The sequence below is a fragment of the Amia ocellicauda genome, chromosome 5 (assembly GCF_036373705.1).
Source record: "Amia ocellicauda isolate fAmiCal2 chromosome 5, fAmiCal2.hap1, whole genome shotgun sequence".
Lineage (NCBI taxonomy): Eukaryota > Metazoa > Chordata > Actinopteri > Amiiformes > Amiidae > Amia > Amia ocellicauda.
The window spans coordinates 13,369,535-13,389,232 of NC_089854.1; the positions used below are offsets into that span (position 1 = coordinate 13,369,535).

A 19,698-nucleotide genomic window follows, 5' to 3' on the forward strand; every position below is an offset into this window, starting at 1 on the left:
TCCAGACAATGTTCTTTTATTTTGCAATTAACTTAATCCTTAATGATTTATTCTTAGTTTAATCGTCTCTTTAAAATCATGCAAACCAATGCTATTGCTATAACAGCAGTTTTCAAACTCCTTATACAAAATTCACATGGATCCACAATTTTACCATTATTGTGTGTTGAGGTCTGTTGGCACTCGAAAGATGTTGTGAGATCAATACTTGTCAGCAAGTGTTTTTTCTTTTCTTTTCTTTTCAAACAATCACACAAGTCAAATTTAGCCTAAATTCTGAATACGTTTAAAGTTTCAAACCTTCCTTATTAGAAATAACACTGCAAAGGAAGTTACAAATATTACAAATATGTATTATATGCAATATGAAAATACATATTTTCAGCTACTTGAAAAAAACAAGAGACTGTTCACTGTTTGGAAGTTTCCATGTTAGCTGTATAAAGCACTATGGGAGTGACAAATCTAATCAGAATGAAGAAAGGAAAGGAGCACAGTTCCTCTTCCAAAATACTGTCAATGGATCATAGTTCCCAATGATGATTTTCCAGAGTAATGCACAAGAAACAATGAAGACCGGCCATTACCACTTGTAACAGGAGCTAGAAAATACAAAATACCTACTTACCCTGAGTATATTTAAAAACAAAATCAACTATTCATAACAGAAAAATAAGAATGCTTTTTTGTAGAAGTTTGAGGTTTGTTCCTGAGCTCGATCAGTGGAATAAAAAGCAGTTCCCTTTTATCTCCCAAGCACCAGCAATGAACAGATCAAAAAATAAATGCCCTGTTCACACTGGGAGTTTAGAATATCAATGATGTATGTAACAGAGACATAGACCCCTCATTTGAGTGGAGGCTTCGGTACAAACAGTAAGCTGTGCACTGATAAAGGCAGTCTCTGTTTCCCTTTAGTGCTTAAAATGGTTTTCCATACAGGTGGAACATGTAAAACCAGATGTGGGAATTTTCAGCTGCTACATATTGTCTGTGTAAATTAGTATGTCTTTACATTTTTTAAACAATTTAACCACTGATTATCATTACATGATGATTATACTGTTGATATTATTACTATGATGATGATTTATTGTTATTAGTAGTAGTATAGAAATCTCTAAATGTGTCCGTTCCCCACAGTAGCATAAATATAAAACAGTTTTCTATCTTTGATGGTAAAAGCCCGTTGGATGGATGCTCAATTTCAACAAGATTCAATACCCATGAAAATAATTCCCAAAATGTGCTGTCAAAAGTAGAGCTTGCCCATTGCATACTCAATCTTCTGAGGTTTTAGGTTTGTCCCACTGGGCTACAGAACCGGATGGTGATCTGGAACGCAGTCCTTGCTCTACTGGGTTTCTGGTCTTTGGACTGGGCTGTGGGCCGTTACTTGACTTGGCAGATCTGCTTGATGTCTATGAGCTCGTTGAGCTGGGTGGTGTACTGGGAATCCCAGTCCCTCTCAAACACGGCCTGTAGCTGCTCCTGCACTGTCGTCTCCTCTGACTGGGCTGCGGTCTGATTTACCACCAGCGCAGACCCTGCCGTGTGGAGGAAGTAATCTCCAGACCAGTTTGATGTTCCTGAGGAGGAGGGTAGAACTCAGTATTAAGAACCAGCCTACTCACACACACATACACACACATTATTTATCCATTTGATGAAGTAGCCACTTACCAATATAAGCCACCTTGTCTGTGACCATGTACTTGTTGTGGTTGACTCGGGCATAAGGGATGTGTCTCTGACGTGGGTTGGCAGGCACCACAAACAGTTTCTGTTGGGCCAAAAACACAGGAGGATGTCAGGAATCGAAACAAAATGAATGAATCAATCTATACATAAAAAGGCACTATATGGGAAATAAAGACAGACAACAAGTGTTGATGGGCTGGGTCAAGAGAGAGGGTGTGTGGTTGGGAAAGCAAGCTCACCACTTGAATGTCCAGTTTGCTCTTGGTGTCTCTGACTGCCGCCAGGGAGCGCAGGAAGGGAAACATAGAGGGCTCGGAGCTGGCCCAACAACTGATGAGGAGCCTGACCCTGATGCGTCGCTCGTACGCCACTCTGCGTAGTTGGCCATCAATGTCGGACCAGTACCTGGAGGTAGGGGAAGAGGGGAGACCCAAAGAGGTTGGTGATCACTAACAATGACAACTCATCTTCCCCAGTGCTCAATCACACAGACTCACAGAGCCACACCACAGTCTGATGAAAACGTCCGGAAAGAGGTTTACCAAAAGGACAGTTAAGGGGGTGGAAATGTGAACGTCTATTCAATTGCGGGTACCACCTTTGTTTTGCTACCTTCACCCTTCAATGCAAACATTAATGTTGAGAGATTCCTACATGATTCAGTTCAGAGGTGGTCACTACATGGCTTATTATTATTATTAGTTTCCAATTTGAGTCCTAAAACCTATAAGATAACTTGGTCCCTATGACATAGATTGTAAAACCCAGTGGTTAGTATTCCAGGTACCTTCGGGGCTGGGAGAACTCCATGGTGGGCAGGTAGTTCATGACAGCTATATGGATGAAACTCTGGGCATCATTGATGACACTCAGAATGGCCTGCAGGTCCTGAGTTCGCCCATCTGCGCACAGGGCAGGAGGGGCACTCTGAAACACAAAGTAGGAAAATTGATCATCAATTCTACCCCGAGCGCAGAGGTGGAACTGCTGAACATTGCAAGCACAGAACATTGTAAAGATCACACTTAAATCGTGCATTTTATAAAGACTGTAGGCTAAACCAAATCAAAACTTTGACCTACCTGGGATTCGTAAAGTAAAAACCTGTACCCTAGTGCGTTTTTATGTATTGTTAGAAGCCACTTTCACCTACTAATAAATCAAAAGGCGATAGGGTACAAGTCTGTGATTTACATTTCGTGGCTCAAAGTTTTGATTTGGTCTAGCATTCAGAAGCATTTAATTATAAACTTCAAAGCAGGCAGTGTGTTTGGCAAAGGCAATGATTTAAGGAACATTTGGAGCAAATGCTAAAAAAAAAAAAAATCCCTGCACTGGAATCCCACAATGTAGAGTCTGTATTTATCCAATTGCTTTCTTCATAATGAATGGGTACACGTCGACAAATACTCAATAATTGTCTTATATTCTGATACTGACACATTTGCAATAGCAGGAAGAGAAAATAGTGTTTCATCACCAAAATGTGGCTTCCTGTCACTTTCACGCCCTCCTCAAGTTGATTCGTTTAACCAGATATTCTACCAGAAACATATTTCAATAACTGCACATTATGTTCATCTACAGTGAGGGAAAAAAAGTATTTGATCCCCTGCTGATTTTGTTCGTTTGCCCACTGACAAAGAAATGATCAGTCTATAATTTTAATGGTAGGTGTATTTTAACAGTGAGTGACAGAATAACAAAAAAATCCAGAAAAACGCATTTCAAAAAAGTTATACATTGATTTGCATGTTAATGAGGGAAATAAGTATTTGATCCCCTATCAATCACCAAGATTTCTGGCTCCCAGGTGTCTTTTATACAGGTAACGAGCTGAGATTAGAAGCACTCTCTTAAAGGGAGTCCTCCTAATCTCAGCTCGTTACCTGTATAAAAGACACCTGTCCACAGAAGCAATCAATCAATCAGATTCCAAACCCTCCACCATGGCCAAGACCAAAGAGCTGTCCAAGGATGTCAGGGACAAGATTGTAGACCTACACAAGGCTGGAATGGGCTACAAGACCATCGCCAAGCAGCTTGGTGAGAAGGTGACAACAGTTGGTGCAATTATTCGCAAATGGAAGAAACACAAAATAACTGTCAGCCTCCCTCGGTCTGGGGCTCCATGCAAGATCTCACCTCGTGAAGTTTCAATGATCATGAGAACGGTGAGGAATCAGACCAGAACTACACGGGAGGATCTTGTTAATGATCTCAAGGCAGCTGGGACCATAGTCACCAAGAAACCAATTGGTAACACACTACGCCGTGAAGGACTGAAATCCTGCAGCGCCCGCAAGGTCCGCCTGCTCAAGAAAGCACATGTACAGGCCCGTCTGAAGTTTGCCAACATCTGAATGATTCAGAGGAGAACTGGGTGAAAGTGTTGTGGTCAGATGAGACCAAAATCAAGCTCTTTGGCATCAACTCAACTCGCCGTGTTTGGAGGAGGAGGAATGACCCCAAGAACACCATCCCCACCGTCAAACATGGAGGTGGAAACATTATGCTTTGGGGGTGTTTTTCTGCTAAGGGGACAGGACAACTGCACCGCATCAAAGGGACGATGGACGGGGCCATGTACCGTCAAATCTTGGGTGAGAACCTCCTTCCCTCAGCCAGGGCATTGAAAATGGGTCGGACCCAAAACACACAGCCAAGGCAACAAAGGAGTGGCTCAAGAAGAAGCACATTAAGGTCCTGGAGTGGCCTAGCCAGTCTCCAGACCTTCATCCCATAGAACATCTGTGGAGGGAGCTGAAGGTTAGAGTTGCCAAACGTCAGCCTCGAAACCTTAATGACTTGGAGAGGATCTGCAAAGAGGAGTGGGACAAAATCCCTCCTGAGATGTGTGCAAACCTGGTGGCCAACTACAAGAAACGTCTGACCTCTGTGATTGCCAGCAAGGGTTTTGCCACCAAGTACTAAGTCAAAGGGATCAAATACTTATTTCCCTCATTAACATGCAAATCAATTTATAACTTTTTTGAAATGCGTTTTTCTGGATTTTTTTGTTGTTATTCTGTCTCTCACTGTTAAAATACACCTACCATTAAAATTATAGACTGATCATTTCTTTGTCAGTGGGCAAACGTACAAAATCAGCAGGGGATCAAATACTTTTTTCCCTCAAATATGTTCTGCAGATTGCTCTATTGTTGAATTAGTGAGGTTACATTAAATGATCCACATTCTCCCTCTTTGAAAGTTTTCAATTAAAAAACGAGATCCAGATTTTTAAAATTTTAAAAAATGTAATGAGTGGAAAAAATAACAATTACCGAGAGGTAGACATCTGAGGAGGTTCCGTTAAGCCCTACTTTCATGGGGGTGTCCTTATTGTAGGACGTGGAGAAGCTGCTTGGCCACTGGGAGGGGATGGTGGCCTCAGGCTGCCCTAGATACCAGTAGGCTTCAAAGATCTTGTCCAGGTCCTGAGCCAGGCAGCTGCAGTTGTACATGGCTACCCCCAGCTCCTTCACCTGCACACAGGATTCACAAGAGCATTAAAGCCCACCCACAAACACTTATTTCGGTTTCTCTACACACTGCAGACAATCCTACTATACTTTGGACACAAATAATATACCTGTAGTACCACAGCTAGATACATCTCCGTTTTTACAGGATGCAGGTTCTTGTCCAAAAGGCAACGCCAGGCATGAGAGAGTTCAAGCCAACTGGTTGATTATATATCCAGTACATTTGCTTGGAGCTGATGCTACAAACGCATGCATAGGTCTGTATTTGCAGGTGAGTGCTACACTTGAGTAGTGGGTAATGTAAGATATGCTAGAGTACAGCATATTTCTCTCATGTTTAATCATTTAATTTCCCTATATGGTAGGGACTCATGTTACCAGCTGGAGTTCATTGGGTTTATGTCAACTTATGACCTTGAGCCTAAACACAAAAGAGGCCCATTGCCTGAAGTGCCAACTCAGCAAACCAACTAGCCCGAAATGACCTGATTCATTCTGAGCTCACGGTATAGAGGTGTACTAATACGACTGGTTGGGTTAATCCCTTTAAGTCTACAACCGAACAAAGAATCCGGGAGGTGTAAAGGTGAGAGATAAAGTCTAGTGCTAAAGAATGGCACCTGAAATTGACCTCAACTGGCTATAATCTGCAGAGAGGAATAGCCCGTTATCTCCTTTTCTGTGACTCAACAGAAGCTTTATATTGCATATTTTACTAATATAATCAAATTATATTATGTTCACATTAAATCTCTTCCAAGTAAATGATTTTTGCACACTTATTGAGATGATGGTGTGAGTGTACCCTGGTACGGTAACTGAAGTTAAACTGTAATGCAGACTGGCTGGAAATCATACGTGTGCAAATTCCTCTTCCAGTAAGGTTAGTCTCCCCATTCTTAAGGTATCCCTGGGGATGAAAGGTGCTATATAAATCCAAGATACACTGATCAGCCATAACATTATGATCACCTGCCTAATATTGTGTAGGTCCCCCTTTTGCTGCCAAAACAGCCCTGACCCGTCGTGGCATGGACTCCACCTCTGAAGGTGTGCTGTGGTATCTGGCACCAAGACATTAGCAGCAGGTCCTTTAAGTCCTGTAAGTTGCAAGGTGGGGCATCCATGGATCGGACTTGTTTGTCCAGCACATCCCACAGATGCTCAATTGGATTGAGATCTGGGGAAATTGGAGGCCAAGTCAACACCTTGAACTCGTGATTCATCAGACCAGGCCACCTTCTTCCATTGCTCCATTGCTCTTCTGATGCTTCGTGCCCATTGTAGGAGCTTTCGGCAGTGGACAGGGGTCAGCATGGGCACCCTGACTGGTCTGCGGCTACGCAGCACCATACGCAACAAACTGCGATGCACTGTGTGTTCTGACACCTTTCTATCACTTTTTCAGCAATCTGAGCTATAGAAGCTCGTCTGTTGGATCGGACCACACGGGCCAGCCTTCGCTCCGCATGTGCATCAATGAGCCTTGGCCACCCATGACCCTGTCGTCGGTTCACCGCTTTTCCTTCCTTGGACCACGTTTGATAGGTACTGACCACTGCAGACCGGGAACACCCCACAAGAGCTGCAGTTTTGGAGATGCTCTGACCGTCGTCTATCCATCACAATTTGGCCCTTGTCAAAGTCGCTCAGATCCTTACGCTTGCCCATTTTTCCTGCTTCTAACACATCAACTTTCACTTGCTGCCTAATATATCCCACCCACTGACAGGTGCCATGATAACGAGATTATCAGTGTTATTCACTTCACCTGTCAGTGGTCATAATGTTATGGCTGATCGGTGTATTACTGTTATGGTTGAAAACGGGCTGATGGCATTGGACAGGTGACAGCGGGGAATTGTATTCACCTGTGTCAGTGATCTCCAGTCCATGTTGGCGCTCCCAATGTAGAAATGCTTCTTATCCACCACCCAGAATTTGGTATGCAGAATCCCAGTCGTCAGTTTCTTCATGTTCACTTTGCGCACGTCAGCACCTGCAAGACGTCCGCACGAAAATGACGCTCACTCAAGGTTGTTTAGGTCGAGCAGGACTGTGGCTTTGGTGTTTACTTTTTCCATGTAATATTGGAGACTTGGTTCGACAGGGAAATGGCACCTTCACTGTAACCTTGACCTTAGCCCAAATTAACAATTATTTCCCCTGAACAACAGAGCCCAAATCTAGCCAACCTAACAATGTGAACATACACCCAAATCTGTAACTGCATCTGCATCTGCAATCATTAAACCCACTAGAAACACAAAGCCATAGCTCAGTGGTTTTCAGCCCTGGTGCTTGTATTCTTCGGCACTTCATTAAATTATAATTTCCTAAATGGACCTTTCAAATTTAAATTAATGCCAGTGGTTAACTGATTAAAGATAGGTCAGTGGTTTATTTAATTTACAGAGTACTCAGCTGGATCAAATCAAAAGGCATGAGGATACTTGTGGGGTTGACAACCTCTGCCTAATCCTTATGGAAGTAAATAGTTGACTTGGACATGTAACTCTAACCTGAAGTGTTATAAGATGCGTTACCTGCATTCATGAGTGCCTGAAGGTCATCCTGTGACTGGTGTTCCTGGGGAGTGTTTACAGCAACACGCACCGACACAGAGCTCTTGGCCAGTTCTAGCAGCTCCTGTAGGATCCTTTCTCCCTAACCACCATCACAACAACAGCAAAATCAGGTGAGAATACTAAGGGCTCGTTCACACTAGAGGTTTGTTTCGTATTCAGTACAGTTCAGTTCGTTTGGGGATGAGTGTGAAAAACAAATTTCGATTGGCAAACAAACCAAACTGAAACGAGTGGAGACCACCGAAAGAGGTGGTCTCGTCTGTTTGGCAAAGAAATTAGATTTGGTTCGCTTGAAAAACTTGAATGCGACACTGGAAGGTCTTGGTTCTTTTGCAATCAGGAAACAAACTCCTGCTTTCACCCAATAACGTGTAGTTCTGAATGTCCAGCAGTACCAGCAAGTTAAGATAACATGCACGTTTATATGTATCTGTTCATTCACATATTGTTAATGGTAACATCAGTAATCTTAACATAATTGGATATTGGGGTATATTCATCAAGGGTGTAACACCCAAGGTATTCCTGTCATTTTTTTCAAAATGAAAAAATTATGTTTCATGTGTTATGCAAAGTAGCACTATATTTTTAAAGTTATGGCACTAGCAGTAAAATATTCCTAGACGGATATTTAGGGGATGTTGCACTACTGTTGTATATTTTTAGGCAAAACATTCATCATGCAGCACTGATTACAATATTCACAAGTATAGTAGCCTATTGTTGTATTCAATAACTGCATACAGTACGTTTAACAGTTGGATGCATTCACTATTCATTCTGCACACCGTAACGCACCCATAGGCCTATTATATGGTTGGTCAAATGTGTTTGGTGAACTAATGTATGTAGTTACTGTATTACCATATATATTTGTTTTTGTACAGGTTATGCTGCCATTTCTTATATGCACTAATCATGGTAAAATGTAAATATCCTGTGTTTTATCAATATAAAACGAAAGTAGCTCACTTGATTATTGCAATATGCACACAAGTGATCCGAGTTCTGCGAAAACACGGAAGTGAACCGTGAAATTCAGCACGAACAAACAAACTCAGCACTTTTGTACACAAGATAAGTGTGAACAGCATTTGTGAACAGTGTTACACAGCAAACAAACTGAACCAAGTTTGTTTGAAACAAACTCAAATGTGAATAGGGGGTAAAACCCCATGCATGCATGGCTAGCTCTCTTCCTGAAGACCTGCAGGGTTTCTATTTTTCACTCTAATTGAATAGTTGTGTAATTAATCATTAGTCCCATTTTGTGAGGAAATAGTTAGGCAGTGAATCCCCCTCAGGATAGTGCTTCATAATATGCAAAAATATGTCACAAACCTTAACAATTTATACATAGACAATCCAGATGTGATTTCTGCACTTCAATCAAAATGTTTTGTGATCCTGCTTGAGGCACAACAGCTATGATGGATTGTTTATTCTGACAGCTCTCCTGATTAGTTTTAGATAGTGACATCAAGACATGATTAATGCATCCCCACTTCCCCTTCCCCATTCTCCAGAAAAGCATTTCAGCACATTTTCACCTCTTCTGCTGAGGGCTCCTGGGTGCCTGTGTCATTGTTGGTGAGGGTCCAATAGAAAGAAGCGATGTCGAGGCTGCTCTGGGCCTCACCAATCAGGTTCATCCAGGCCTGGTAGATGGAGGGGTTGGTAGTGCTGGAGTTGAATTCCACTCCTTCCGGAATGCTCTCCACCAGCACAATCCTGTGGGAGAGAAGTCACATGACCTCAGATGAACCATTTCCTTATTTCCAGTGTGTCATTATATGCTGTGCTTTTGAGCAGTATTTCATTTTCTCCCTTTTGTTATCTGATCAAACTTTTAACTGCCTAGTCATCATCTAGTTTTAAGAACTAGTCACTAGTCAACTAGAACTTATTCTACCCTTTCAAAGCACTAGTTAACTTCTGTTCTATGCCTAGATGTGGTCACATGTCACCACACACTGACTGACAAATTGCTTTCAATTCAGCTTTGTCACACAGCAAGGGATTATGGGATCATGTTAAATAAAATGTAACTGTTCAGTTCTTGATAAGACCCTGCGCATGTTTTAGATAGTTTTGAGGATTAACAAATATATCAGATGTAGTGATGATAAGATGCATGCAAGTCCAACCACCCTGGTGTGAAGGTAATGTGAAACAGATTGATGTCTACAGATAGAAAGACAGAGACAGACCAGGCAAGTACACAGGGAGATCAGAGAAGTTAGAAGGGTGTATGTGTGTCGATAATCTTCGCCTACCTGCAGGAGTCTGTGCAGGACTGGTCCTTGGACAATGACACGGCATGACTGTGACTCTCCCACAAGGAGGTCAGCACAGGGAACAGCAGTAACTGGACGAACATCAAAACCAGCAGCACACTGGCCAGCCCAATGGACAGTAGGACACACCTGTAATACTGCACACAAACACCAGGGAGCGCTATAGGGTTGCAATGTCAAAACAACACATTTTGAAATGCGTAAATACAGTGAGGGAAAAAGTATTTGATCCCCTGCTGATTTTGTACGTTTTCCCACTGACAAAGAAATGATCAGTCTATAATTTTAATGGTAGGTGTATTTTAACAGTGAGAGACAGAATAACAAAAAAAAAAAAAAAAAAACGCATTTCAAAAAAGTTATAAATTGATTTGCATGTTAATGAGGGAAATAAGTATTTGATCCCCTATCAATCACCAAGATTTCTGGTTCCCAGGTGTCTTTTATACAGGTAATGAGCTGAGAATAGGAGCACTCTCTTAAAGGGAGTGCTCCTAATCTCAGCTCGTTACCTGTATAAAAGACACCTGTCCACAGAAGCAATCAATCAATCAGATTCCAAACTCTCCACCATGGCCAAGACCAAAGAGCTGTCCAAGGATGTCAGGGACAAGATTGTAGACCTACACAAGGCTGGAATGGGCTACAAGGTGACAACAGTTGGTGCGATTATTCACAAATGGATGAAACACAAAATAACTGTCAGTCTCCCTCGGTCTGGGGCTCCATGCAAGATCTCACCTCGTGGAGTTTCAATGATCATGAGAACGGTGAGGAATCAGCCCAGAACTACACGGGAGGATCTTGTTAATGATCTCAAGGCAGCTGGGAACATAGTCACCAAGAAAACAATTGGTAACACACTACGCCATGAAGGACTGAAATCCTGCAGCGCCCCCGCAAGGTCCCCCTGCTCAAGAAAGCACATGTACAGGCCCATCTGAAGTTTGCCAATGAACATCTGAATGATTCAGAGAAGAACTGGGTGAAAGTGTTGTGGTCAGATGAGACCAAAATCGAGCTCTTTGGCATCAACTCAACTCGCTGTGTTTGGAGGAGGAGGAATGACCCCAAGAACACCATCCCCACTGTCAATCATGGAGGTGGAAACATTATGCTTTGGGGGTGTTTTTCTGCTAAGGGGACAGGACAACTGCACCGCATCAAAGGGACGATAGACGGGGCCATGTACCGTCAAATCTTGGGTGAAAACCTCCTTCCCTCAGCTCGGTACATTGAAAATGGGTCGTGGATGGGTATTCCAGCATGACAATGACCCAAAACACACAGCCAAGGCAACAAAGGAGTGGCTCAAGAAGAAGCACATTAAGGTCCTGGAGTGGCCTAGCCAGTCTCCAGACCTTCATCCCATAGAACATCTGTGGAGGGAGCTGAAGGTTAGAGTTGCCAAACGTCAGCCTCGAAACCTTATTGACTTGGAGAGGATCTGCATAGAGGAGTGGGACAAAATCCCTCCTGAGATGTGTGCAAACCTGGTGGCCAACTACAAGAAACGTCTGACCTCTGTGATTGCCAACAAGGGTTTTGCCACCAAGTACTAAGTCGAAGGGGTCAAATACTTATTTCCCTCATTAACATGCAAATCAATTTATAACTTTTTTGAAATGCATTTTTCTGGATTTTTTTGTTGTTATTCTGTCTCTCACTGCTAAAATACACCTAAAAATTATAGACTGATCATTTCTTTGTCAGTGGGCAAATGTACAAAATCAGCAGGCAATCAAATACTTTTTTCCCTCACTGTTCAGATCCCTGAAGCTGGGTCTTTCCTTTGTCTGTATATCTAAAGTGACTATAACATACAGTGCATCCTGAAAGTATTCACAGCGCTTCACTTTTTCCACATTTTGTTATGTTAAAGCCTTATTCCAAAATGGATTAAACTCATTATTTTCCTCAAAATTCTACAAACAATACCCCATAATGACAACGTGAAAGAAGTTTGTTTGAAATCTATGCAAATTTATTTAAAATAAAAAACAAAAAAAGCACATGTACATAACTTTTCACAGCCTTTGGCATGACACTCAAAATTGAGCTCAGGTGCATCCTGTTTCCACTGATCATCCTGTGGTAAATTCAGTTGATTGGACATGATTTGGAAAGGCACACATCTGTCTATATAAGGTCCCACAGTTAACAGTATATGTCAGAGCACAAACCAAGCCATGAAGTCCAAGGAATTGTCTGTAGACCTCCGAGACAGGATTGTACCGAGGCACAGATCTGGGGAAGGGTACAGAAAAGTTCACAGTGGCCTCCATCATCCGTAAATGGAAGAAGTTTGGAACCACCAGGACTCTTCCTAGAGCTGGCCGCCCGGCCAAACTGAGCAATCGGGGGAGAAGGGCCTTAGTCAGCGAGGTGACCAAGAACCCGATGGTCACTCTGACAGAGCTCCAGCGTGTCTCTGTGGAGAGAGGAGAACCTTCCAGAAGAACAACCATCTCTGCAGCACTCCACCAATCAGGCCTCTATGGTAGAGTGGCCAGACGGAAGCCACTCCTCAGTAAAAGGCACATGGCAGCCCACCTGGAGTTTGCCAAAAGGCACCTGAAGGACTCTCAGACCATGAGAAACAAAGATTGAACTCTTTGGCCTGAATGGCAAGCGTCATGTCTGGAGGAAACCAGGCACCGGTCTTTACCTGGCCAATACCATCCCTACAGTGAAGCTTGGTGGTGGCAGCATCATGCTGTGGGGATGTTTTTCAGCGGCAGGAACTTGGAGACTAGTCAGGATCGAGGGAAAGATGAATGCAGCAATGTACAGAGACATCCTGGATGAATGAAAACCTGCTCCAGAGCACTCTGGACCTCAGACTGGGGCGAAGGTTCATCTTCCAACAGGACAACGACCCTATGCATACAGCCAAGATAACAAAGGAGTGGCTACAGGACAACTCTGTGAATGACCTTGAGTGGCCCAGCCAGAGCCCAGACTTGAAACCCAATTGAACATCTCTGGAGAGATCTGAAAATGGCTGTGCACCGACGCTCCCCATCCAACCTGATGGAGCTTGAGAGATCCTGCAAAGAAGAATGGTAGAAACTGCCCAAAAATAGGTGTGCCAAGCTTGTAGCATCATACTCAAAAAGACTTGAGGCTGTAATTGGTGCCAAAGGTGCTTCAACAAAGTATTGAGCAAAGGCTGTGAATACTTATGTACATGTGCTTTTTTTGTTTTTTATTTTTAATAAATTTGCAAAGATTTCAAACAAACTTCTTTCACGTTGTCATTATGGGGTATTGTTTGTAGAATTTTGAGGAAAATAATTAGTTTAATCCATTTTGGAATAAGGCTGTAACATAACAAAATGTGGAAAAAGTGAAGCGCTGTGAATACTTTCCGGATACACTGTATGGTGCCCAATTTTTGTGAAAAGGTTATAATACACACTACATCCCTTCATTCATGTTACATACCGTCAGTGCTTTGCTGTGAGACTGCATTTCCTCTCTAGGTATCTTCAAGGAAACCAGCTGGAAATGAAGAGCTTTGGCTTAGAAATCCACATCTGCCCATGCAATTTAATTAATTTATCCATTTATGCTCTAAAAAAAACATTCTGTTACAAATAAGCTCCAGTTCCCTTAACACTTACCTGATTGTAAGGTACGCTGGGACTCATTTTTGTCTTCATTTCTCCCGCTTTAATAGGGGTCTTCATAATGTAGGGCTATAGGGTGTACAGCTGTAGATAATGAAACAAAATCACTGTATGTATTCCTGAAACCAACATTTCAAACATTGGTGTGTAGGTGTGCATGAGGGCGGGGGGGTGGGAGGAGTTATGTAGTAAATGTTTCCGAGATGTTTGGTTTCTGAGAACATGATTGCAATTTAGTTTCTGAAATCTTATTCAGATCAAATAATAAATACTTTAAATATTTATATAACATCTATTTTCTGATCTTTAAATATGTAAATTAAGTGATTTCGTAACATCAGTCATGCTTTAATGAACAACAAATCTGTAACTTACCTTATTTCCATATTATACGGATAGTGCTACACTAAGACATCTTTGAATTGCAAGATCGTCCAGGTTCCAATCCCAGTCCGATTTTAAACTATCTGACATACTACTAGCCTTGCGTTACTAGCACTCGTATTGTTATTTTGATTTCCCCTATGCTCCCTTTCCCTTGGCCCTTGACTGTGACTTAACATCGTCTGCACTCATCAGCTTTTACAATCCAGGATGTAAGACCCCATACACCAATTAGCCATAACATTATGTAGAATTGAGATCTGGGGAATTTGGAGGCCAAGTCAAACCATTCCTGAACCATTTTTGCTTTGTGGCAGGGCGCATTATCCTGCTGAAAGAGGCCAATGCCATCAAGGAGTACCATTTCCATGAAAGGGTGTACATGGTCTGCAACAATGCTTAGGTAGGTGGTACGTGTCAAGGTAACATCCACATGAATGGCAGGACTCAAGGTTTCCCAGCAGAACATTGCCCAAATCATCACACTGCCTTCTTCCCATAGTGCATCCTGGTGCCATGTGTTCTCCAGGTAAGCGACACACACGCACACGGCCATCCAAGTGATGTAAAAGAAAACTTGATTCAACAGACCAGGCCACCTTCTTCCATTGCTCCATGGTCCAGTTCTGATGCTCACGTGCTCATTGTAAGCGCATTCGGCAGTGGACAGGGGTCAGCATGGGCACCCTGACTGGTCTGCGGCTACGCAGCCCCATATGCAACAAACTGCGATGCACTGTGTGTTCTGACACCTTTCTATCAGAACCAGCATTAACTTTTTCAGCAATTTGAGCTACAGTAGCTTGTCTGTTGGATCGGACCACACGGGCCAGCCTTCGCTCCCCACGTGCATCAATGAGCCTTGGCCGCCAATGACCCTGTTGCCAGTTCACCGTTTTTCCTTCCTTGGACCACTTTTGATAGGTACTGACCACTGCAGACCGGGGACACCCCACAAGAGCTGCAGTTTTGGAGATGCTCTGACCCAGTCGTCTAGCCATCACAATTTGGCCCTTGTCAAAGTGGCTCAGATCCTTACACTTGCCCATTTTTCCTGCTTCTAACACATCAACTTTGAGGACAAAATGCTCACTTGCTGCTTAATATATCCCACCCACTGACAGGTGCCATGATAAGGAGATTATCAGTGTTATTCACTTCACCTGTCAGTGGTCATAATGTTATGGCTGATCGGTGTATATTGTATACACTTGTGCAAATTGGAATTTGTAAAATGTATTATGCTTTGAATTGCACTGTATTATGTAAATTGGAATTTGTACCTGCACACGTGTAAAACGTGGACAAAAAGAATGGAAGGTGAATGGATAATCATATGGCCGACTGCAGCTGACAATTCGAAAATCCATTGTCTTCCTTTTCAGAGCAAGAGCTGTGCATGTGTGACACTTTACCTCTCCACAATAGGGAATGTGCTAGGCCTCAACACTAGAAAAAAATGGTAGCTGAGGATGGGAGGGGTGCGGTGGTTGCCGCATAGGGGCTTTTTACAGGAAATCTTTATACAGAGGGTTGAGCTAAAAAAAACACACACCCCTGTGGTGAATTACAATAGGCTGACTCTAGTGAGATACATTTGTTCAATTTTATAAAAATAATCCCCCCAAAAAGCATCCTAAGGACAACCATCCAACTCATACAGTAACAGTAAGGTTCAGAATGTTGAAACAAGCATAAGAGATTACTTTAAATTAGTATATTTTTTGTATTTGATTATTTGTCCACAATATGAACAGAAAGGACTTTTCAGTGTTCTCTTTCTCGAACACAAACACCAGCAAGGTTATTTACGAAACCCAGAAAGAGGAAACATAGCTGTTAATCTACACTACATGTTTACAAAATGCAAAGAATTGAGACTAGGCAATCGGTCCTCTTTGCAGTTTTAGAAAGATTGTCAATTTGTGACTTTTTTAGTCTGAGGGGGGACCCTATGTGTTCCCCAATGTGAAATGTGAAAAAGCGAAGTCATTGGTTTGACACTCAATACAGAGGCTGAAGAAGAACTAAACACATCGTGATTTTAATTTGATACTAACAACAATCATAGGGATGGCCCAGAAAAAAGGAGGACTGGAGATTTTTTTCCCCTTTGTTATTGTTTTGGAAGGACATTTAATATATTTCTCCCTCACCCCTATCCACTCCTGCTTTTATTTCACTGAAAAACACAAACAAGTTAACGAAAGCTGGAAAATAATGTTTGCTGTATTACAGGGTTGCTTTGAAGCATTCTTTTATCAAAAGACCCTGATTGTAAAATAGCATGAGAAGAGAGGAACATGTTATGTGATCTAATCTAATTGGGGGAGGAGGGGAAGAGGGGGTGGTGCATGGGATGAGTCTTGCAAAGTTGCTTTAAACAAAGAAATGTCTATGCAGTAGACCTGTTTCTTCAAACGCAAGCATAATTAAGTTTACGTTACATTTACAAGAGCCTGATATCAGCCGGATGGCACAGACTCAGAAACTAAAGTGAAAGAGACGCATACCAACACATACTCGAATAAGCTATCAAGCAAACTCTGTCACTGGCCTCTTTTAGGTAGAAAACCTCTTAAAAAAACATGTTCATGGAACTAAAATCCATTTTTGTATGTAGCATTTTAGAGATTTAAATCAACAACACAAATCTACTTAATCTACCTTGCAAAAAGCATCATATCAATATTTTTAGTTGGCAGTTTCTGATTAAAATAATATTAAACAAACAAACCAAAAAAATTAAATTGTAGACCTATGCCAAGCCTATATTTCACTACAAAATTAAAAACCCCACTGTACCTCTTCCATAATAGTCAGAATTGCTGTGCTGCACTGCTCTGGGCACTAACAGCGCATCTCAAGATATATTCAGTTCTGCTGAGGAGGGCAAGAATGGAAGTTTACAGCCCCAGACCCCCCCCCCCCAGCACAGTCACAGAAACCAGTCATTACGAAATTCATGTCACAGCAGCATCTCGTGACCCACTGCACCCTCAGCCTCTATAACAGTACTATGTCAATCCCTGCTGCAATGGAGATCTAAAAGGAGAAGTACAGGGAATCCTTAAAAAATAAAATAAATAAATAAAACATTCTACAAATGTCGAGGATTATCAGGAAATTCAATAGGTTTTAAGACAATTGGCCTAATTGTCTTAAGTTCCCACCAAGTCTTGCTGAAGACGTCCATGGCCGACGTCCACTAAAGAGCAATTCTTCTCGGAAGGGCTTTCCTTCTCTTTGCGAATATGCATAATAATAGTACCATCCTGAGACACTCTAACTTCAAGGAGATATCCAACACTACACTTTACAAAGTGGTAGACTGATTGCCATCAATTTAAATTAAGAGAAGTGGGTCATGTGGTATGGGACAGTCACAGAGCGCAAACATTTTTCATCAGTGTTTACCATCAGAAAGTGAACCGATAAGGGCTGTTCCTTTTACAACTGAACAAACCATACAGCAGTTTTTTTAATTTGAACCCCTTTATCATACAAATACCACCCAAGTAAGGGAAATGCATTCAATGTGTCCTACAAGACAGCCAAAAAGTCCTTGATCAGTCCCCCTGCCCTGCTGTTTTTTGTTCCAACCAATTTTTAATTACATAATTGAACATTGTTAGTTCAATTAAGCAATTAAGATCTCAGTTGGAACAAAAAAACCTCCAGGACCGGTTTGGGAATCCCTGTAGTATGGGACATCTGAATATCAATTAGCCATCATGTGATTTCAAATATAACACAAACACTGCATTAATTAACAGTGTCGACAGCTCAAGCCCTTGCCATTGCTTGATGATGAACACTATTTTTCACTGCAATGCATGTTATCAATTTTACAGTAGAGCTTGACATTGAAAGATTTCACAGTGGATTGCAAGTAGCTAATAACTGTGTCATGTCATGCTTCGTTCTGGTATACTTCAAGAATGGGGCCAAAGCCTGCAACCCTAAGTGTGTCTAAAATATAATGTACACAACTTCATGCCCACTCACCCACCAAAACAAACCCTAAATTTAAATGTTACGGATCTACATTGGGAAGAGGCATAAAACACTAGCACCCAATCAGGCTACTTCAACCATAGGACTGTCAAATGTCAAAGGACTGGCTGTACAATGGGTCGAATGGCCTTGTCTCGTACAATGTTCTTATATAACTCAATACTGCATTGGCCTTTAACTGCAGAAGTGGGACTGGGAGTGAACAAGTACAGCCCGACGTGCAGGGTAGGGGTGCTGTGGGGAAGTCTAAACTTGAGTAATGCATGCCCTGTGGTTTCAGCATATTTTCAAAACATATCTATGTCTCTGTCCTCTCCAGAGGAAGAAGGAAGAAACAATGCTAAAACAACAGTTTCCAGTTTCCCTAGATCACATGTACCCAGTTACTGTAATGTGTCTGTTCATGTGCTATTATTTACCCATTTCACTCAGCCTGTCAGCTCACTGTATGTATTGGAAGCACTGCTTACCAGTCCTGGTTCTGGAGTCGTTTTCCTGAAGTTGTAGTCAGACTAGGGATGCAGTGGAGAGAGGCTGACACCATCGCCTAAACACAAATGTGTCACATGGATCAAATATTTCACACAGAGTTGAACAGACGATTGTTGACATCTGCATTCCCTCATCATTAAACAACACACAGAAGGAACTCATTATGACATGAAATACATATAATTGTCCTGAATGAGCACCCCAGGCACGGACACACAGCTCTGACTCAGGTTAGCTGCCAACTTTCTATCTTCTCACGACTGCCAGTCATTAAAGCAGAAAACCGCCGACGCAGAAGCACTACTGACGAGCGCAGGTTGTCCTTGTTTCCCTGTTAGTCACTGTGTCTCACAAACTCAAATTTCCTAGAAAACCACGACGTGCAGAAACAAGCGCAGACTCCGTACCTGCACAGCTCTGTGGATGCAGCCACTCGTCCAGCCAGCTTCTAATTGTAATCACCCGTATGTATATATATATATATTAAACTCATTGATACATTTGCTAACTCGACTAAACAAAGACGCAAATTTGATGCGTCGACACCGAATGAAGTTGCCCTCGATGTGCAGCAGTTACAGTGCGTGACGTCATGAGCTTGGTCATGTGACATTACCACACCAAAAAAACAAAAACAAAGTGCAAGCACGCAGCCTATAGACTCGAACTTAAAGCGACAGCGGCCTGCAAAACAAATCACGAATAAAGAAATAAAATGACATATATAGTTACAACATATCGGTAATTAAATAGCATCTACATTTTCATGTTGCATTTCATGAAACACTCATATTGACGTAATTAAAAAATACTATATCAAAATAACGTGGATTTAAAATTGTTCTTGTTACTTTTTAGTGGAAAATGGAAAAATTATATATATAAAAAAAAAAAAAACATTTACTGTCCTGGCAAGGTTGGTGGAAAGAGAACATTAATAGATGGGCTACATAGTTTTGTAAGCTAAGTTTCGTACATAAAAATAACTTTATATCTTTTACATCAAATAACGATTTACTTATTTACGGTTTCACGTATTTCTCCCGCACTGTTATATATAATACAACTTTATATCTTTTACATTAAAATAACTACCCTT

General features: G+C 41.9%; 1 protein-coding gene across 2 annotated transcripts; it reads right to left on the minus strand.

Moving 5' to 3' along the window:
- pld3 (phospholipase D family member 3) lies at positions 1-19,184 on the minus strand. Of its 2 annotated transcripts, none has more exons than XM_066703913.1 (13): positions 19,007-19,184; positions 18,578-18,654; positions 13,701-13,790; positions 13,522-13,578; positions 10,054-10,211; positions 9,328-9,508; positions 7,736-7,856; positions 7,061-7,188; positions 4,989-5,189; positions 2,489-2,628; positions 1,941-2,106; positions 1,684-1,783; positions 1-1,589 (listed from the first exon to the last, which is right to left on the minus strand). In XM_066703913.1, the coding sequence occupies exons 3-13, from the start codon at positions 13,764-13,766 to the stop codon at positions 1,393-1,395; spliced, it is 1,515 nt and encodes a 504-aa protein (XP_066560010.1). In that variant the 5' UTR covers positions 13,767-13,790; positions 18,578-18,654; positions 19,007-19,184; the 3' UTR covers positions 1-1,392. The 2 variants fall into 2 exon arrangements, with proteins under 2 accessions (XP_066560010.1, XP_066560009.1); XM_066703912.1 differs by having other exon boundaries at positions 1,941-2,102; positions 2,485-2,628.
- Between the last annotated feature and the right edge of the window lie 514 nt (positions 19,185-19,698).